Raw genomic sequence first — 22,004 nt, forward strand, 5'->3', positions numbered from 1 at the left:
TTTCAACTGCTTTGGGATGCCTCTAGGAGGTCATACTGTTGCACCAAGTGTATGGACAGGTTTGCGTTCCACATGGTTTATTTTTCCTACAGATACGTTCATGTTTTCAACAGAGTGGTCTGCATAGTTGTGGGCATTACATTCCCGGTTAAGAATTTCAACTCATGCAAAGCTTCTGGTGGTTTGTCAGCTCGACAGAGCGCGCGAGCTCTGGCCTTTGCTTGGTTAATTTTCAGGCTGACCCTGCTGAAGGTTGCATTGCCCCACGATGTCCCCTGACAGAATAGCTGGACTTTTAGAAGAATCTGGCTGAGACAGTAGGAAAAACACAGACCATGGTCTGGGTGTTGAAAGTTGGATGTCAGCTGCTGAGCCTGCCTTCTCAACTGACCTGTTTCTAGCATACAGGCTGCAGCTAATTAACATGTCACTGAAGTTGTTTGCACGTTGTCGCATCCCCACCCTATTTTTTTTTTTTTTTTATATATTCCCAGTGTGTAACAGCTAAGTAGTACAGCTGAAACATCAGGCTGCTTCCCATATATTTTCAGTTTCATTCAGATTAGTAGTGGATTGCAAATTGCTGTTCTGGGCAGAGTTGATAGGCTAGTGACAGTTTCACTTCTACAGGTTTATTAAAATAAAATGATTTTCTGAGGAAAGGAGATCATTTGGAGGTGGCAAGCACTAACCAGGGTTCATTCTTCTGAGAATAAAAATGACAGCAGTATGGCGACTCAAATGGCTCATGTACCATGCCTCAGTTGATTACCACTTTCTGCCAGATGTGGGTGGAGTGTGAGATCAGCCCGACGTGTAAAGGCCGATTAGAAACCGCTCTAGTGCAGAGATTACAGTAAATGACCCCATGCTGCTGTGGCAAACCCGAAATCCTTAATTTCTAGTGTAGTTGTGCTGTTCCGAATAAAAGCCGCAGTTGATCCTGTTACTGATATTGCAGTAAACAGCCAAGTGATGAGAGTTACGAATTGATATAACCAACAGGTAACGTTAGGGGTTGTTCACCCTCATGGAAAGATAATCACAGGCCACAGCTGGAATCCTGGCATCCTGTTACAGTTGTCAATTAACTAGATCTTATTGACTTTTATCCTTCTAAGCAATAATCTTGCGACAATATACTCCCTTTAAACTTGTTCTGTTGTTTGCAGCAAGACCTAGGATGCAACGGGACTGTGACTTTAATGCTTTCATGGATGGGGAGAACAATTCTGCCCTTTAGAGGAAATTGAATAAATACTTTGAAGGCTTGGCAGAAGATTGGCTGGTGGCCGCAGTTTCGTATTTCTTCTCTAAGTTAATGTGTATTTTGGTTAAGGCTTCCAGGTTTGAACAGTTTAAGGAAATGGCTTGTAGAATGAGGGCTGAGATTTGCCATGCGGGATTAAAGTTACTTTTAATAAAAAGTTATTGGTCAAATGGTTAACAAAAATGCTACTTATAATGTTAGTAGAGTTTTTTCCATGTCTCCGCTAGAGATGCCATATTACAATAGGATGGGGAATAGAATTTCTCCAAGACAACAGCTTTTCTATTTTAACCATTGGTTGGTGTCCACCAAATGCAAACAGCATTTTGTATATGTTAAACTATTGAGAGCTGTGCAAAAAAAGGTAGTACAATGATGATTTGTGGCTCAGCTGCTACTTGCAGTAAATCAATAAAATAGAGAAGTGGCACGTCTAGCTCCAGAATTACTTGGTATTTCATATCGACATAAGCAGAACTGCTCAGCTCTTGTCTTTGAGTAGAAAAAGGCACGTTTCTGTTGAGCTAATTGTGGAGCGGGATTTGGGTGGAGAGGGTCTGAAATGGGGTCTCTGGGTGAGAGGAAGGGATTGTTACAGCAGTGATTTCTCCTCTTTCCCCTGCTTTGCTAAACTTGTATTCTTGCCTGCGACAAATTCTTTGGTATTCAAAGTGAGTGAATTTTGTACAGATGAGGTTCAAGACTGAGCTTCTTACTACTTCGGACAGGGGAGAGATTCCATGCTTAATTACTAAGGCTTTTCCTACAGTGAAGTTGCTTGAAAAAGCTGCGGTGGCTGTGGCTGGGGAAAAAAACAGGCAGGATTCTTCGACCGTGGGGCCTTTTCTCCTTTGCTTAGTGTTCTGACTTCCTGTGTGTGAGGCTAAAAAGCTGCTTTCCGTAGTAGGGAGTTTGTGTAGCCCATCTTCTGGGTGACGGCTTTATTGTTTAATTCCTGAGTACAATTAAAGCTTTTATTCTTCTGAATAGTTGGATCATGGGTGTCAGTAAGGTCTCAGACTTTGCCCATAAAATATATTCATCACTAATTAATTAGCAGTCTTAAAGGCCATACATAAAACCCCAGTGACTGCTGCTTATACTTCAGCTTCTGCAGCTGGCCTGAATGTCATATTTCAGTTGTTCTACTCTCAAAAAGAGAACTCCAGGGTATACACTACAGGTAATGCATGTTGTTCTCCCCCAGAGAACAGAAGTATGAGTTCTGGGAACTTTTCTTTTAAATAAAAAGTATTCATAGTTCACAGAACTTGAAGGAGTTGTTTATGGCAAGAGTTTTTTTTTAACACAGTATAATCACACTTTTTCCCTGTTATTAGTACTTAGGGAGGCAGCTGCGAGGATCGCACCCTTTCAGATCGAGTAGAAGACTACCTGACAGTTGGGTTTTATTTTCCCCTTTCCAAGAGAGCCGCGCCTGAACCTCTCAGGAGGAAAAGCCATATGTATAAATCATTAAGGACCAAAAGGAACACAAATCCAACAACATAACTAATTTAATACTGCTAATGAGCTGGCGTGATTTTTACAGATGACTTAAAGCCAAATATCTTGCCTTGGTGTGGTGTGGAAGGAGGGGTGCATGAAAGTGCTTTGGAATAAAATCCAGCAATGTATATGGGCAGTAGATTTTTCAGCTTTTTTTTCAAAACAGGTATTTGGTGATACAGGAAGTGGTGTGCTGTTGTATTTAAAAAGGAGTACTGTGATAACAGGATGATTTTTAGGCTCTTTAAAGTCTCAGTTTGAGAAATTGGAGGAAGCTCCAAGAGAAATTTGCTGGTACTTGAAGTCATCTGCCTTGTCTTTCCACAGACTCTTCATGTGATTGAAAGGGAAGAAGAAACTCCTCTTCTGCAAAACACTTAATACTATGGGTAGTATAAGTATACCTATGAGTAGGCAGAGAGGAAGAAATTGTATATAAAAGATTGTTTTGGTGTGGGATGCAGTTGTATGGTTCAAAGACTGGCTGCCATGACCTCTCAAACTTCAGGATCTGTAGCAAATATTCATCCTCACAAGAGTCTTGAGATATGTTTGGGAAGAAGGAGGTCTGTGAAGTAAGGCTGGAGAGAGGAGATAGCAGTCCTCCTAGTTATTTGTAGTCACAAGGACTATAGCTGCGTTACTGGGAAAGTCTTCATAGTATTGGGCCACTGTGCACTCTGTGGAAGGTTGTGTTTAGGTTTGTTGAGTTGGAGTAGGCAATATCTGGAAGATTCTGGACTTTGATAAAGGGTAGGCTTGCTGGGGTCAAGGTGAGATGTAGTAACTCTTGAGGTGGACTTTTGGGGAGGAAGAAGGAGAAAGCATGAATTGCTGTTCTGCTTGGGGATATTATTACACGTCAGATTATGATGCATGTTTGTGGAGATGGGGCAAGCTGCCGGTGAAAAGAGTAGATGGTAAACTTTAACCCCACTCTTGTTTGTGGAATTGCTTGATAGGCAAAGCCAACAACATTAAAATCATCTAGTGTTGTAGAAGCAGAAATCAATAACTCTCTTCTGCTTTCCAGTACTGTTTTGCGGTCAGTCTTCTGTAGACCTGGAAGTTCAGTTCTTGCATTGGTTAGCACAACGATGTAGTAGCTTCCTGATACAGTTCTGCATCTTGCAAGGGAGGACTTGTACTGTTACTTGCCTATTTAACTTTTTTGGTTGAGGCTTGTAAACTCTTACTTTAAGCTACTTCTTTCCGTTCTTGACTAGCCTGGATTTAGAACATTGCCTTTTCTATAGGTTTGAGGCATTATATAAATATTTATAAGCAAGAAAAAAACCTTGGGAAGGCTATTGTAGTGTTCAACATAATAGTGAGGAAGGCCTGTAAGGGTGTTACTGTCAGAGAGATTTGGCAAAGTTTAGGAACTGAATGTATGACGCAGCTCAGATGCTGAGGCAGCTCGTGTGTTAGTTGAACCTAGAATGACAGCTGCTCTTAAGTTGGCACCGCTATCCCTCTGAACAGAAAGGTCTTGTGCTTTGCTGCTGTTTCTGTGCACACTGAAATGTAAATTGTGAATAATTAACTTTGAACTGGGGAATCCCAGATCTGTTTATTAAAGAATTGAGTAAACAAAACAAAACAGGAATAAAAAACCCTGCACAGATCCAGAATGCAATCTGGATTGTAAAGGAATAAGAGAGGTTTTTTAAAGTGTTGTATAATCTCTCCTATTTAAAAAAAAAAAAAAATTCACAACAAGAAAGCAGTTTTTAATGAGACTGAAGAAGTCTGAAATTCTGAAGACTTTGAAACTTTCTTGATGTTCTTTTTTTGCTTTGTGAGCTTAACAAACACAAAGGCTAGTCACATCTTATAGTGGTCTCTTTAAAAGGTCATGAAGAGCAAGAGCTAAGGTGTCTTAACTTACTTCAGTCTTCCTCATTGAACCGTCTACTGCTCTTCCTCAACTTGGCAGCTTTGGTTTTTTATTAATAAAGCTGTTAATCATACTCTAGCTTTGCTTCTCTTCCTTAATAGAGTTGCAGATGTCTTAAGACTGGGTCAAAAAGTTGTCTAGTCAAAGAGTTTAAAGACTGCTGTTTAGATTTAAGTTATGGTGTCAAAGAATTGACAACCATTTATTTCTATGTGCGTTGGTTTTGCATCTTAAAACTTCGCCATAAAAAGTATATTGAAGTCCACGTCATAATTCAAACAAGGATCTCTAGACTGAATAAGTGTTAAGTGTTCAAAATAGCAGCTACCAAAATGTGTAGAGAGGAAATAATGTACTGTGATTTGGCATTTGTAATTTAGTCCCACAGTAAACAAACAGATTCAAATGAAGGACATACGGGTCTTCATTCTCCAACTACTTCATTTCTGTGAAAGTCACGATGAAAGCACTTGCTGCTACTGCTGTACATTCCTGATTTCTTACCCTGCTTGGAATCTATATTTGAGCACAGTTTCTGGGTTTGGGGATTAGCTGTCAGTGTACTTGACATGGATGCCTGCGGTAGCAGAAACTTCATCAGGAAAGTAACCCTTGTTTGTCCTACTTGTGTGTACCCCAAATGGAATCAGCTTTGTAAGATTGCTTCGTATGGCTTCTGATGGGCTGTGCTTTTCTGGTACTGCTTAATATTATCCGGTTTATATTAACAAGTCCACCTGTGACTTGCTTGGAAGACTGAACTTCATTGTCTCTTTTGAAAACCAAGTTTCTGTCCCACCAGCAAATGTCTAAATGTGTATCTTTTGAAAACATAGTTTCTAGATTTTCTTTTTCTGTGTATGCGCTTTCTTTTTCCTTGTACGTATTCTTCCCTACCACACTGAAGTCAGATTAATTTTGCCAAGTCTTATTTTAAAATTTAGCTTAGCCACCAAACTCTGCTGCTCAGAGTTCGTTACAGTTAGGTATGCTTGTGAGTTGCTCCAGATGCTGACGATTGCTGGTTAAGCTGAAACTCTATGGTATTGGTGAAAGAAACCCAGGAAGCTTGAACTCCTTAACTTTGTGGTATGACTTAATGGGAAACGGCTCTGTGGGAATTAACCCCCCATCTCCTTCTTTTCCCCCTCAGATGATGAGTAAAACCTTCGTGTGTGGTTTAATTCTTTTCTGTGCACTGAAAGTAGTAGGCTTAAATTTAATCATACCTCTCTACTCAGCACACTATAATTACTCGTGTCCTAAAGCATTCAGAGATGCAGACTGAGATGCTGTACCCTCCAGCGGTTTGGAGAGGAGGCAGAAATGACTGAGTGACTTTAGAAGCAGTACTGTGGTAGCGTATAGGAGTAGCGCACTGTAGCCTCTGCTGCCAGCACTGCTGTGGGTTGAGACCTCTGAGGTTTCATTACCTGACATCCACCCATGGAATACACAATTTACAGCACCCCTCTTCCATAGTGAGCTACGTATTGAAACTTAGGGCTGAAAGCTTGCAGATTTCACAGAATCACGGAGTTTTCAGAGTTGGAAGGGGCCTCTAGAGATCATGTAGTCCAACTCCCCTGCCAAAGCAGGATTGCCCAGAGCACATTACTCAGGACTGCATCCAGGCGGGTCTTGAAAATCTCCAGAGAAGGGGACTCCACAACCTCCCTGGGCAGCCTGTGCCACTGCTCTGTCACCCTCACCGTAAAGAAGTGTTTCCGTGTATTTGAACGGAACTTCCTATGTTCTAACTTGTGCCCACTGGCCCTCGTCCTGTCATGCATGTTTCCTTATACTAAGGACAAATCTTACCGTCTGCAGTAAAACCTCTGAACGGGGTAAGCAGTGAGCAAGCCGCTTGTGACTTGCTTCGAGGCTTTTACAAACCACTGTCTTCTATAATGCATTAATCAGCAGTACAGAATAAAAGATTGTTGGCCTGTGTTTATAACAAGATCAAGGAGAATTGTTGGAGCTCTGTGAGCTTGAACTGCTGTCATTCAATAACATGGCTTTACTACTGTAATACTTTGTCTGCAGAACTGCCTCCTTCAAGGGTAGTATTACTGAGGATATAAAAGTCAACTTTACATTTCAGAAGGTGTTCCACAAAAAAAACAACCCCAAAAAACAATAAAACCAACACCCACAACCAAACAAAAAACACCCTAAACCCAAACATTTTAAAATCAGACTTGGCAAACGGATCACATAATTTTTGTCTTCTGTCTCATTACAGTACAGAAAATCATTCCACTGACCTGAAACTGAAGACAACTTGCACTTTTATGCCTGTACAAAAGACAGTTTTAAACACAAGCAATGCAGTTTCACAGGCCTCTGACTCTGAGCTATAGATTTCTTGTATTGTAAATGAGTCTGTTTAATAGAAGTAAATAAAAAATCCAAACAAAACATAAAAATCACTTTCCATGAATTAAAAAAAACCTCAACCAAACAAACTAAACTTCTGAATGCTTCTGGTACAGCAGTGAGGGTTTCTGAACACACCAGGTGGTTAACAATAGCTGATGTGACTCATCGGTCTGTTTAGACAGACCTGTCCTCTGGACTTCTCCTGCCCTGCAGAGGCAGCATCAGTAGTCTCGCAGCAGCCTGAACCTTGGCTGTCTGCTCTTAGCAATGTTAGTGCCCTCTGCTATATGGGGTTGTGTTGGGGAGGAGAAGCAAGTCTGTAAAGTGGTGACCTGGGTGAACTGAAGTCCTGTAGAGTGTTTACAGCAGACTGTCTTAGTTTAGGTGTGCAAGGATGGGTCACAGAATAGCCGGTCTTCTTCTAGGGTAGAATATCTGTCGTCGCTGAATGACTTGAATAGTTGGATGAATATTTCTATTGGGCGGGGGGGAAATACGTCGAAAATCATTAACAATGATTACTGTCCTCTCAGGGAAAGTATGAGTATTTGATGATGTATCAAATGATCAAATACAAGATGAGTATTTGCATTAGTAACACAGATAATGCTTAGTTTAGTAGTTCAGCTCTTTGATTTTTAACCTTTTCTACTTAGGTGTTCGAACTTTAAGCCTCAGCCCTAGTATTAGGTCTGTATACCTGTGCTCTTTGTCTTGCGTGAAGTTGTCTCCTGAAGTCTTGCCAGGGCTGTGTCTGGCATCACATGGGTTTTGGTCATGCGGTTGCAGTATGCAGTTTCCAGCTTGTCTCAAAAACTAGGTAATAGCTTGCAGAAGGTCGTTGCTGGCTGCATAGCAGGAGTCTGTAGGTAATAGGTGATGTCGTAAATCAAAGATCCTATCAGTAGATGTGCAATAGAGATGCTAGTGGAAAGCTTGCTGCCATACTCTTCAAGTACTTACCTTAATTTCATGTGCTCTCCTGTGCAAGTCTACGCCTTCCTAACGTACAGGACACAAAGCTGTATTTTATTCTTGTTCCTTAAGACAGTCTGATGTCTTAGTTTTTCTATGTAAGGTGCAGTTGCTTGCAGAAGACTATTATTCTTCAGTATAAGCCAATGTCTATCCTTGCCTTCTTTCCTACTGGTGAAGAGGTCTTAATGCATGCCTGAATGCCCTCTGCTGCTGCCTAGGTCTGTAGAGACTCTAGGAGGTGTGCTGTACCACACCAATGAAACTCTAACCTTTGAGTAGAGTATCTGTTTCTAGTGATACCTCTTTTTGCTGATGTGACTGGGTTCAGTGTGCTTGATGTATTACCTGTAAGTGAAGAATTCAAGACTACTTATTCATCTAACCAGGAGGTAGTGAACCGCCACAATTAACTTGAAAACCCACAAAAAGCAAAGTCATGTGATATTGTGCACCCTAACTTCATCCGGGATGAAGATGGGGAGAGGTTGGGACATAGCTTTCCAACAATTTTGCCCTGAGCTAGTACTATCGGATGAAAGAGTCAGACCAGTGTTGCTGTCAGCATGTACTAATATAATCTCAGTTTTTTGGAGGTTTGTTGTTTTTTTTTTTTTTGTTAAGCGTGGTAAGCACTGAATTTGCTGTTTGTCACAACTGTGGTCTGCAGCCTGGTGGGCTGAGAGCTTGGCCACACTGCAAACTTCTTCATCTTATTTGTAGCATCTACCACCTTCCTTTTCTCTCTCCTACAGACTTGATCCAAGCAACTAATGAAACAAACGTGAATATTCCTCAGATGGCCGATACGCTTTTTGAGCGAGCAACAAATAGTAGCTGGGTGGTCGTATTCAAAGCCTTAGTTACCACACATCATCTAATGGTTCATGGCAATGAGGTAAGTGTAGTCGGCTCTCTCTCGAGATCACGTTGGCACTGAGCAACTCCAAGCCAAAAACGTTGTGTGCAAAGGCATCTCTTCTGAACCAGTAAGGCCCTGAGAACAAAGGGCAAGAACGATCCTTGATGAGGATCAAACTTACCTTTAACAACATAGTTAGAGGCATGCCGATTATGCCTCTTGATTTACAAAGCCATAGCATAAGAGCAAGCAGCAGCCTGTTCCAGGATGTTGACAATTTATGTGCTGTCTGAAAACATAGCTACGCGGGATAAAGACTACCTGGGACTTTTTGACTGGTGTCAAAGTTGATGTGCTGGCACATGTGTACTGCCATCCAGATAGCTGCCCTCACTGTGTGAGTGTTAAAATCTTTCTGGAGCTGTAAATTCAACATGATAGCCTTTCGGATTGTGTTTTCCTTGCTCTTGCTTTTTATTGACCTGTATAGACTGGTATGTCTGCATTAAAAACAAAATGCATACTTAAAGAGCTTTAGTATGACTGTGAAACGATTCCTCCCTGGCTGTATATGAAGTTTTTTCATGCAATGAACTCCTGTGATGTCACAGTGTAAATTTTTACTTCTGCCCTATATTTCCATTCCAAGTTTTGGCTAATATTCGGATTTGCTTCCTGTAACTGTTTCAGGCTGTCAGTCCCTGTACTTGATGTGGGGCCTGCTTGTTATTAAAACAGCTCCTCGTCTTGGCTGAAGCTGGGGGCTGCCGGCCTGAAAAGTCTGGGACTAGCTTGGTTACGCTGCTTTGTAAGCAGATAAATCTTGGGCTTCCTCAAATCTCTTTGAGAATTAACCATTTCTATTGCTCCTTCCACAATCCGGTTTTTATTTTGCACAGAATCTATTTTTATGTATACAGTAGGATATTTATTAGACATTCAGGCTAAATGTAATTAATCTGAATGGATGAAAAAGGTTTTGAGGAAGGTATGGCAGGCTAAGACAAAAATCTGGAGTTTCATGTGTGTATGCTGGAACTAGAGTAGTAATCTTCCTGCTAGGAAGTACAAAGCCTTCAGAAGCAGCCTGTGATAAGGAAATAACTTTGTGTTGCAGAGATTTATTCAGTACCTGGCATCTAGAAACACATTGTTCAATCTCAGCAATTTTCTGGACAAAAGTGGATCTCATGGTAAGCCTACTCATGTCTATAATCTTAATAAGATTCTAAATAAGATAGTATTGTTTATTTGCTCCTTCATTCATAAGATGCAAATAATATAAAAATGTACTACCAAACCCTTTTTATAAGTACTTATTGAATACAGGAGCTCAAGTGAGTGGCTGCACAACATCAAAACAATGTTTCTCAGTTCCTGCAAAATTTTTACTCAAAAGGTGAAACTGTTCAACTCCCTTAGAAAGTGCTGGTTAAGAAATTAGTCAGCTATCTCCTTAACTGTTATGGGAGCTAAAGATGAAATGGATAACTTTCCATATTTTTTTTGGTTTTACTCAGTCTTAAATGGTAACTTGGTTGCTTGGGGACACTGTGCTTTTGGGAATTGTCTATGTGTTTAACTTGGGGGACACTCCCCCCCCATCCTTACAAAAAAGAACTAGCTGCTTTTGATTTGCATAGTCAATTTAGAAAGGTCTGGGCAGAAATTAAGGAGTTCTCTCTAAAGCTTACAAAGTCTGCGTTAGTACTTTGACTTTGGAATTATTAGTGAATTTTCCTGTTCCTTCACTTAACAGAGGAAGAGCTTGTTTTGTGATAGCTCTACTAGAGGAGAGAGAAAACTTAGAATTATGAAGCTGTCAGAGAATATTTGTAGACTGTATGCAGAATGTAGGAGTGTGACAATAATGGGCAAGATCGAAGCAATGCCACGTTACTCCGTGTAACGTGGAGACATATGACACCAAGACTTGAGCATCTTTTAGAAGTGGTAACACAGGGTAGGAACAAAGCCAAACAAATATTCAAACTGTGTTTGTCTAAGCAAAACATGCTGTGTGTGTTCAAAGATACTGGTATTTGGCAACAACGAATTCTGTTAAATTCATGCTTTTGTGTTCTTTGCCACTTTCTTTAAGTTGTTGTTTCACAGATAATACAACAGTGTGTCATAGATAATGAAGCATCAGAGTTGGTAGCGTTAAGCCTGAGTTGGCAGAGATGCTTAATGTTGGGAGATATTAAGGAAAAACACAGTCAGTAACTAAGTCAAGCGGTGTGGATTTTAACAAAGGAAGCAAAAAGGGACTTGTACTGAAGAGGAGGATGAGCTGCCTTTTGTACACGTTTCTGTAACTTAGAGGAAGAAACTTTGAAAGAAATACCTGAAGGATAGACTGTAATACTAACTGATCAAAAGTCTTCTAGGCTTGAAGGTCACTGAAGTTTGAGGCTGCTTGTACAGTATCGTGTGCCTTGAAGATCTCTGGTGTAACAGTTCAAAGACGACACTAATCCCTGTGAATGCCATCACCATTTCTTTGTTCTGATAAACCTAGTCAGGGCAATTTTGAAGGCCAGCCTGAGTTGGAGGGACTGACACACATAAAATAGCGGGAGTGTTTAAGTTGAAATCGATCTTTATCCTGGAAGTCATGTACCAGTTAAGCATAAACTTTTTGTTAAATTGGCACTTTTCCCCCATTAGCAGAGGGGTAACAAATTTTGTCATCAAATAACGTTCCTGCATAACTGCGTAGAAGCCACTAGCAGGTTTCCCCAGGAACCATGCCACTGGTGCATTGGATGAATTGGTTGGTAGCAGAGGAATGTAGCAGACTTTTTTTTTTGGTGCAGTGCTACTGCTTTTTCTTCAGAAGCTGGAAGATGTCTTGTGATGTCTGTTCTATATGTGAAGTTGTATAGTGCACCAGAGATCACATAACCTTAGGATCCGTTGACTGTATGTTATTTTTTACTAAAGAACTTCCAAACAAGCATGCAAATTAAGTATGAAATGTGTAACTGTTTGTTTTTTTCAGGTTATGACATGTCCACCTTTATAAGGCGTTATAGTAGATACTTGAATGAAAAAGCGTTTTCCTACAGACAAATGGCATTTGACTTTGCAAGAGTGAAGAAAGGGTAAGCATAGTTTAGATATGTAAACTGATAGGATTGCCTGACCCATGAAAATCTTGTTTGTGGCATTACACTTAACAAAGTTGTTGAGACACTTAATTTTCTTACTTTCTTTATTTAGCCACAATGAAACACCAAAATGGTTGGATTTCTTAAGTATTTGTAATTGGTTAAAAATTGCACAAGGAGCAGAGAAAAGACTGTGGGTAGTAAGGCAAATACTGAAGACTAAAGCAAGGTGCCTTGCAGAACTGGGAGCTTTGAGTGCTAGGTGTTAAATTTGACTGTTATTAAATTGTGCTGCAGCGAGACTGTGTTTAGGATTCAGAGAAGGAAATGCTCTGAAACTATATTTAGGATGTTTCGTTACTCTCCAGACCCTTTCCATGAGAAAGATGACTGATTAAAAAGGAAAACTCAAATAAACACCTGAAGTTCTTAGCAGATTACAGAGCAAACAGTTATAAACCAAACAGAATAAGGTTGTAAACTACTGGTTTTATTTCCCACAAGGCCCATATTTTAAAAACAAGCAAAAAAGTTAATCCAGCCCAGAGTAGTCCATTGGTATTTATCAGAACATTTTTTTGTTCTCCGACTCCTCTAACTGGGACGCTAACGGCTCTACATTCTCTCTTGAAGCACAGACAACACAGCAAGTGGCTCAACACCCACTGAAGGTGCAGTTGAGTTGACTGCGTGCTAAAGATGCTCCCACCAATCATAAGTTGTGTACAGGATCCTTCTGGCAGTTCCGGTGTATTTTGCAGCTTGGGATTCTGAGCTGTTGACGCAGGCAGTGCTGCCGGGCTTTCCTCTCCTGCTTCTCAAACTGTCGTGTAGCTGGATGCCATTCCCGCAGTAGGGACCAAAGTAGTTTATCTCTTGAACCTGTCTGGAATATGGATCATGAAGAAGTTTTTGACATGAAGACTAGTAGCTAGTTGGATTGATATTTTGGGCAGGCTTTGATCCAGCAGGCTGCTGTGGTGCTAGCATCTTAAGTTCCCTTTGTCACCTACTGCCTTCAAACACTTCATATTAAATAAACATAAGCTTGAATTGTCAGGAATCCTTCTATTCCTGCCTTGCTGTGTGTTCCTGGAAAGGCTTTCTATGTGTGTTATTTCTGGTACTTGAAACGAGGTGCTGCCTCAGAGTATAACGTAAAATAAGTAAAAATGGTGGTATGCATTCCCCGAGAGGAGATGCTGTACCTGTCAGTGGCCAGAACAGGGCAATACATAATGGTGGTTGTGCAGGTTTGTGATATTCAGAGATAAAAACGGGCATGCATGAAGACTGCTATAAGACTATGGGTGGCAATTAAGGAATGCTACACGTCCACGACTGCTGCATGATCCTGTTGGAGTAATGGTTTAGGACTGATAAGGCAGGTCAAAGTCAGTAGAAGTGCTATGAAGGACTAATGGCATTAATTAGTACCCAGGAATACTGAGGCAAGAAGCTCTAGGCAAAGATTGTCCTGATTTAGGTTGTCACTGGATTGGCATGCATATATTGTGGCACTTGGTGGGGGGAAAAAAGCAACATACAGTTTTTTGTCTTCAGTGACCACAGACACATCATTAAAAAATACTCCTAGCGATGAGTTATCATTAGTTATTCATAACAAACTTAATGCACAAAGACTATCAGTTCTCAAAGTATGTCTGTGACAGTATTTCTTGCCAAGTTATTTAAACTCTTCGTGTCCTCTTCCCATAAAGAGGTTAATCTCTTGGAATCATCACTCTAAAACAAAACCTTTCTTCACCTGCTGTCAGGGAGGGTGGCTGGATGAAGTATTTTTCATGCCAACTTTCATGATGATGTGAGAAACAGGAGAATCAGACACTGCTCCAAACATTTGAAATGGATTATAGCTGCTTTGAGCTTAAATTTAGACAGCAAATCAATTTGGGGGAAGGGAGAGGGGAAATGCCATGGCTTCTAATCTGTGTTCCCCCTTGCAGAGCTGACGGTGTAATGAGAACAATGGCTCCTGAAAAGCTGCTGAAGAGTATGCCAATATTACAGGAACAAATTGATGCACTACTTGAATTCGATGTATGTATTGAAGCTGACCCAGCATTAACTCTGGGCAGTGACTTATAAATGCTGTGTTGTAACGAACACATTTCACCTTGTAGGTGATGCTTTACTCATCATCCCATTGTGTGGGCCAAAAAATCCCCTTTTCAGTGTCTGACTGAGGTAGTAAAATGAAGGATGGCCCTTTCCTATATGTATGAAATGTGCAGATTGCACTTTTTTTTTTGAGTGTGGAGGAACAGCATGGGAAATGGGGCATTGAGGAATGCCGGCTTGGAGCTTGGAGTTTCATCTTCTGCATCAATGAGGAGAAGAAATGGACAAAACAAGGAGACTGAAGAGTCTTTTTTCTGTCTCTTGGCAACCAACTTATTATTGAGGGGAGGGGGAAAAGCCATTAAAATACCAAATGTACAGTGTTTGGCTTCCTCAAAGTCTTCATCTGGTTTTCAGCTGTAAACTAAATTGGCTGAACTTTAATCTAGCCTGTTCATATAAATAAGCATCTACAGTATATTGTTATGAAAGTTGGTGGGTTTGTTTATCTGCCATAAGGGTAAAAACAGGAGTCAATTTCTGTAGGAGGTCCAGTGTAACATTGCAAAGAGGTCTTTGAAGGAATCAGTCTTGAAGTTAGAATCATAGAATTGTTTGGGTTGGACGGGGACCTTTAAAGGTCATCTAGTCCAATGCCCCTGCAATGAGCAGAGACATCCTCAACTCGTTCTGTTCTTGCTGGGCAGAAGGACACACTCCCAGGCAGAAGGCAGAGCCAACTACAGCTTTCAGAGGAAAGCCTTAGAAGTACATGTCTTGCTAATGTGTTTTTTGTTCTTAAATGGCATAGGAATTGTGATAGTGGTCTCAGAAGAGGAGGCATTTTTAATAAAATCAAGATCTTTTCATAAGCGAGCACTTATTTTCTGCCCAAGTTGATGTGAGAACTGGAAGGGTCTCGACACCATTAACCCAGCCTTATTATCTAGTAGACTACTGAGGTTTTGTTAAGCTCTGCTGTGAACTGACATCTTTTGTCCAGTTTCATTAAAGCTTTGTTCGTAGCATCTCTGCCTTCCTCCTCTTCATGATAGGCGAAGGAGTCAAGACTAAGATGTTTACTGTTGGTGAGGGTACTCCTCTGCTGTAGTAGATTCTTTTGGAGTGGTGAAGAAAGCAACCCTTGATCTGCTAACAAACTTTTGTTAGATTTCTTTGTGTGAAAGTTTGTATTCAGTGCTTGAATCTATAAGAGCATCACTGTTTGCATTCCATACATCCGTTGTAAATAACTGCTATTTTATTTGTAGGTTCATCCAAATGAACTGACAAATGGTGTCATAAATGCTGCATTCATGCTTCTATTTAAAGATCTTATCAAACTTTTTGCTTGCTACAATGATGGGGTTATTAACTTACTAGGTAAGTAACCTGATGTCTATATCTCACATACCATAAGCGAGTGAAAAATGAGTTTGAGATCTGCTTCAGTCTTTTTACTTAACTTTCATTCAAACTACATTTTTCTTGACTGTGCTGTTCTGGTGTGAGGGAAAACTTTAAGCCATAACCTCTTACATTAGTCTTCATCTGAGACTGGATTGTCTTATGCCCTTAAAATTGTATAGATTTCTACTTAAAGACACCGAGCATCTGTGTGCTTAAATAAATGTACAGTGCTGTGGGAGCTTGCATAGTATTTCCTGCAAGGTTAGCAAAGCAACTTTTTGCTCTTTGAATACATTTTTAAGATGCCCAGTTTCTTCTGTTATATATGCTATGTGGTAGCCTGATACGAAGTCGTATACTCCTGAATAACATTCCTGACCTGTCCGAAAGCCCAAACCACAACAACTGCCAAAGCTGGATCCTCACCAAAACTTACTGTCAGCCTACAGAGTCTACAGGAGGTTGCGAGCACGTTCTGAACCTCAGACAGCTTGGTGTGATCATCAGCAGAGCATACCTTAAGCTGTCCCTGCAAAAGGCTTTGTTTTTAAAGTCTAAAACCAGGAGTTGATGTAAACTGCAGGAGACATAACTGACCCTGTAGACAATGAGCTTCAGCTACTAAAACTTGTGAGCGCTTCAGCTAAAGACAGCTAAAAACTGAGATTGCTTGGCCAGCCCGAGTGACCTAAGACTCTGGCTGCAACTAGAACAGGAAGAAAAAGAGAGGTTACAGAGACTGCACAGGAAAAAAGATGTTCCTGAGCTGTAAAGCTCAAACAATTTTTTTGTATCCACGTTGCAATGCTTTCTGGTAGTTTCATAAATGTCCTAGATGTTTTGACTGAAACTATAGGCACAGGGACATTATGGAGCAGGTACAAATGTGTTGGGCCTAACTATTGGATTGAGATTTTGCTGCCTACTGCTACTTAAAGTGTAAGTTCAGGTTGAAATATGTGGCAGTTGTGCTTGATAATGGACATAGACCAATTTTAGAGAGCTACTCAAGTGGAAAAAGTTCTTTTGAGTGAAGACAACGTGGGAGAGGACATACTAGTATATGTTTAAGTTACCTTAATTACTTTGAACTTTAAGTTTGGTAGCTACTTTACCTGCTCACTTTTTATCATTAAAAACCTGATTTACATCACACACAATGCTACGGCTGGTTGGGAAGCAATTTTCCAGTTTATGTAATTCTTTAGCAGCTCAGGAAGCCCAGCTTCTAAATTCTGCTAAGGACTAGGACCACCACTGGATTAGTGTCCAAGTAGAAAAATGTTAATAGTGTGCAATATTCTTGAAACGTGATTTTCCTGAAAACTAGAGTTGCTGATGAATGCAGACCTAATGTAAGATATCTTAACTGAAATTTGCCAAATTATTTCTCTAGAGAAATTTTTTGAAATGAAAAAGGGACAATGTAAAGATGCTCTTGAAATCTACAAACGATTTCTTACTCGAATGACCAGAGTATCAGAGTTTCTTAAAGTTGCGGAGGTAAGTGACTTCCAGTCTTCTGGAGTCTGGCACTTAAGTATTTTGTGAATTTTTTAGCACCAGTATAAAATATTAATTGCACTTGTTAAGCATCTGACTCACTGTGTATAAATATGAGGCGGTATAGAAATTCCTGGATCTGCTTGTTCAGCTCTTTTTGAAGTAGTTAAGTGCTGCTTAGGACTTTCATACGTCTCTACTGTGCAGCCAGCCTCAACTTTCCTGGTACAACGGTACAGATTACATGACTTCAATCATATCAATATTTCTTGGACACGCGGTAATAAACGCTTGCTTCTAGGACAGGGTTGAACATTAGAGGAAGTTAGAGCAATCAGGAATAAAAGCGTTACAATTTTATAAGTCTGCCTTTTAAGTCTTCGCAGCGAACTACAAGTTAACTGGAATGTGAGATTTTCCTGGGTTTGATCCTTGTTATTATCATCCTCTTATGTGGATAATACACATATTACATGGTTAATTAACTCTTGCTGGGCTCTCATTTGTGGTAGTTGGCTCCTTGGCACAAGATGCACATTTGCCATGTTTCATGCTTCATTATAATGGACAGCAGTAATGAGCTGAATAAAATGTTTGTGTCTTTGCTAATTTACTCAACTATTTATGAAGGAGCCTGCTAGACTCCTGAGCGGAATGTAATGTCTGATATGAGCGTTAAACTTGAGGGAATGAAGTACTTTAGACACGTGTAGGTCAGCTTTGCAGGACAGGGATTACAGTGACTATACTTCAGGGTTACGAGGTGCAGCGGAGCTTGTTCTTTTGCAAAAGCTAAACCAGCAGGCACTTTGAAGAGTGAAGCAACAGGATAACTAATAGAAGATTGAAGATTTAGACCTCATCTTGCTGTATTTGAAATGCTGGGAGAGAAGGGCTGAACAACAAAGTGACTTGAGCTTCAGCATATTTTTTTAAAGTGATGTCTTCTAGGATTTGCTCAGTGGCTGAATTTCGGAGAACTTCATTAGGATAGTCAGGTTATCCACATCTGGATAGTATGTGTTTGGTAATTCACTAATGCTGTCCTCTGACACAACAGTGTGTGACCAGAAAGCCCTGACTGACTTGCAGGGTGGAGTATGAACTTTACCTGGGTGGAATCAAACTGCTTTTTCTTTTTTCTTCTTTTTTAAGTAGATATTTAATTTGGTTGTTTTTTTTTTTTTTTTTTTTTTAAAAAAAAGGAAGTGCTGCAGGTGGTTGAAGGTAGCTTCTGGAAAGTTGGCCATCTGCACTTGCTAACTTTGTAGTCTTTTTCTAAAGATAAAGTGCATTATAGATTGAAGAGTGTACCATAGTTCTAATCAAAATTAGTGCCTGCTGCAGTGGAGTAACACACTTACATTTTATCTCTTTTTACATCCACAGCAAGTTGGAATTGACAAGGGCGATATCCCTGATCTTACACAGGTAAGCTTCTCTTGTAGTTTTTTTTTTGGATCTGTGTAATAACTACAAGTTCTGTAACTAGGAAGCTCACCTGGAATGTAAATGTTGGCAGGAAGTCATACCATGTAACTTTTTAAGGCTGTCCCAACTTGCAAATAAGAACTGCCCAAAGCTATCTTTGAAGACTGATAGAACTAAAACAATGTCTTTCACGATGACCTCCAACCTATAGTTGAAGGGTAGACTGTTTTGCTCTCTCCCTGCTAAAGGACAGATTTTCACAGCTTGTAGCTCAAGTTCATTTTGACGACAGGCTGTAGAGATTGTGGTGTGACTTGCTTCTTAATCTCTCCCTGACACGGTCTTGGTCCACAGATGAAATTCAGAGCAGCACTAGCACCACTGTCTTGGCCTAGGTACAGTGAACTTCGAGTTTAAATGCAGAAGCTGTGATGTGATTGCTGAACTTCTCTGCCAGCATGCATCAAACTTTTAACGTCAAAATTCACTTACGCTGCCTAAATTCTGTTGTGCTGGTCCGTTTTCAGTATCACTTGCAAATTGGCCTGGGTGCTTGGCTTTGTGTTTAATGTGAAAAGGATATTTACATGGAGAAAGAGATCCATGCTGAAGAGTTCACTCGTGGCAGTTTCGATGCCAGTAAAATTGGAACAGAAGAGCAGTCCAAACGGCTTAACGGTTGTAAATCCCAAGTGTTCGTAGCCTATGAATGTGTAGTTTTTGAAAGTCTCTTGAAAGCCTGGTTTAAATCAGCATCAGAATAGTGGTTCTCTTGGTTAAAAAGCCAGTTAAAAATTCTGAAAGTGAGACGTGATGTGATGGTGGAGAGTTTTAATCTTTATGGGTTTCAGATGCTACAGGGCTAGGAAGTCTGGCCACTCTTTCAGCAGAGGAAAGCATAGACTTCCAGCAACGTGTGGAATACCAAACCCAGTTCTGAAATAGCTGAAGTAGCATGTTCATCTCACACTGTACCTCAGGGGCTCTTTTTTTAACAAGGTCCCATCAGTTGGGAACTAAGTCCTTGAACCAGAAGAGCTCACCTTAAGCTCAGTTAACGAAATAAGGTTTATAAATTCCCGTAGCACTTTTTCTCTGCTTGCGTTGCGCCAGCCTGCTGGAAAGGCTGCCTGCTGGGACTGCGCAAGTCCCGTTCTGCATCATCAGTCAGTGCTGCACTTGCTCAGCGGCACCTTAGTTTCTGCTGCCTGAGGGTCCCTTTCACCTCATGAACCAGCACTTCAAAATAGAATAGAATAGTTCCTTTGGGAGGAAAGGATCCACAACAATCATGTGGTCCAAGTGCTTCACCACGTCAATTGTCTTCTCAAGTAGTCCCCTCATAGCTGCATTCTCCCAAAGGCTGCTTGGGACTCAGTTGGTAAGGCTAATCTGCAACATGCTGTAGATTGTGTATTTGACCTACACAGGGTATTTCAGTGAGGAATAAAAGGTGAATAATAAAACTGTATTTCAGCTAATAAGTCATATACAATTGTATATAATATCAATGCTATACCTTAATTCCTAAAGCAAGCCATGGCAATAGTCAGTAGTATTCATCAAGAAGTTGGTTGTGTTGATGCTTGAGGTGTATACATACTCTGTAAATCCAAAAAAGTGGTCACAGTACTGAAATACAAGTTGATAGCTGTCATCTTTGGACTTTCTAGTTTGGCTGCGACATTTTGGAGGCTGAGGAGTCATCTTGGCAGCTAAAGAGCTTGGCTCATTTTTATTTATTAGCAATTCTTAACGTATGACAGTTTTGTCCCAAATAGCTAGTAGGGATCCCATATCTAAGGTTCCACCATGATGCTGACTGATAGATTAGTCTAATGCTGAAGCAGTATCTGGAAGAAATTAAACAGTGTTCAGTGTTGCAAATTGGATACCAGACAATACTTTCCAGATGGTTGCATCTGGGTGGAAATCTTCTGAAGCTTCCTCTCTGAATTCTGTTTGATAGATGAGTTTCGTATTACCTTCTTGACTTTTAAGAAACCTGTGAATAATGTATTGGAAATCTCTTTAAAGTGTGTAGAGGTAACTGATAACAGGAAATAATGGAATTTTTTTTGAAACATAGCTTTCTGCCTACTTCTGTTGAAGTAGGCGCAGCTTGTATCTTATGCTATAGCCTTTTTGAATACCTAGAAGTCTGAATTTTTTTTATTTTTTTTTTTTAGCAAATGAGAGCCTTTGCTCATCTTTTTCTTGCTGCTGGAGAATTCTTTTAACTAAATCACTTGTGTTTAACCAAATTCCTGTAATCAAATTAGTTGAAAATGAATAAATATGCCTATAAAAGCAGCAATGGCCAAGATGTTTCTGCACTGCGTATGTCCATGGGACTTACTTGAATTCAAGCCATCATTTAAGGATATTTTTTTTTTTAGCATTTTAATTTTTTGCATGTGTTAAGCTACCTTACTGCTCATTTTTAATGCCAAAATTAATATGCAGACACTATAAGTACAGTTAGCTGTGCATTGGTACTAGCCAGGTACTAAGCATCTTGAAGCATCTGATTTTAGCCAGCCAGCTGGCTTTCGGCGTACTGTGCACGGGAGCAGTGGAAGGTCTGTTTTCAAGCATCACGAACTCACTTTTTTGATGCAAATGTATAACCTGAAATTAAAGACATTATTTATGAAAAACACCGTAGGTATTGCTGTCAGGAATTGTGGTTGATCTGAAAGAGACTGATAAAGAGAATTCCCCGTTTAAAGACACTACCGTTGATGAACTGGTAACCCTGATGAAATACTTGACTATTACATGCTACTGTATCTCTCGAGGGTTTCCTCCTTGCTTGTTGATCCTATAAGAGTCTGCTTATCTGGACTCTGTTTTTATACTGGAGTAGCTAAGCACACTGTCGTTTGCGTTTATGACTGTTCCTATCTACCATTGTAACAGCGAGTGCATGCCCGGGGGTGTTGCCTGACCACAAAAAAAGCTGCTTAAAATAAAGCCTAAGATCAGGGAGGACTGAAAAAGCTTAGTTTTTGTAGATGTCTAACATAGTAATCTTTGCGAATTTTGAGTTAGCTGCTGGGTTCAGTAACCTGTGCCTGGCTACTATTTTGAGAAGAAACAGCTATAACATTTTGTGTTGTTGGGAACGTTGGACCAAAGGTGGCTGCTTTTGGGGGCATTAGAAATGACTTGTTTAGACTGCAAATGCTGTCTAACGCTCTGGTCCTGACAGATGCGTTGGAGGTTTGACTAAAAGTAAAACTGAAAGGATGACCTTGAACCTATTACTCTTAAAATGAACCCTGTGGGTGCCTGTGCTGTTGTCAATGTTTAACACTCAAAGCATGATGAGCAGCATAGCCTGGATTTAGGCTTCAGGTGCTGTTTAGTAGAGGTAAATTTTTTTCTCTCTGCAAATTTGGACACGGTGTTATCTTTCAAAAGCTGTCTTTGCCTGAATGCTTCTAGCATGGAAATCCACTATTTTCACAGTGGTGTAAAATGAAATAACAGCATGAGCATGCACATGGTGGACTTCAGGGAAGATGGGGCTGGATTTCAGAGTATCCTTAGGTCAATGCA

General features: G+C 40.3%; 1 protein-coding gene across 23 annotated transcripts in view; it reads left to right on the forward strand.

Annotated features, from left to right (window-relative positions):
- SNAP91 (synaptosome associated protein 91) overlaps positions 1-22,004 on the forward strand; it is a gene marked incomplete at both ends in the record, with an annotated part of 67,911 nt that overhangs the window by 11,013 nt on the left and 34,894 nt on the right. For 16 of the 23 annotated variants that reach the window (XM_082481275.1, XM_082481268.1, XM_082481273.1 and 13 more), the window contains 7 exons: positions 8,795-8,937; positions 10,019-10,094; positions 11,906-12,008; positions 13,982-14,075; positions 15,368-15,479; positions 16,903-17,009; positions 18,399-18,440. In XM_082481275.1, coding sequence (XP_082337401.1) covers positions 8,795-8,937; positions 10,019-10,094; positions 11,906-12,008; positions 13,982-14,075; positions 15,368-15,479; positions 16,903-17,009; positions 18,399-18,440 — 677 coding nt within the window. The remainder of the gene's footprint in view (positions 1-8,794; positions 8,938-10,018; positions 10,095-11,905; positions 12,009-13,981; positions 14,076-15,367; positions 15,480-16,902; positions 17,010-18,398; positions 18,441-22,004) is intronic. The other 7 variants (XM_082481276.1, XM_082481279.1, XM_082481259.1 and 4 more) reach the window with 1 other exon arrangement.

Source organism: Vanellus vanellus, assembly GCF_965231255.1.
Source record: "Vanellus vanellus genome assembly, chromosome: 3".
Taxonomy (NCBI): Eukaryota; Metazoa; Chordata; class Aves; order Charadriiformes; family Charadriidae; genus Vanellus; species Vanellus vanellus.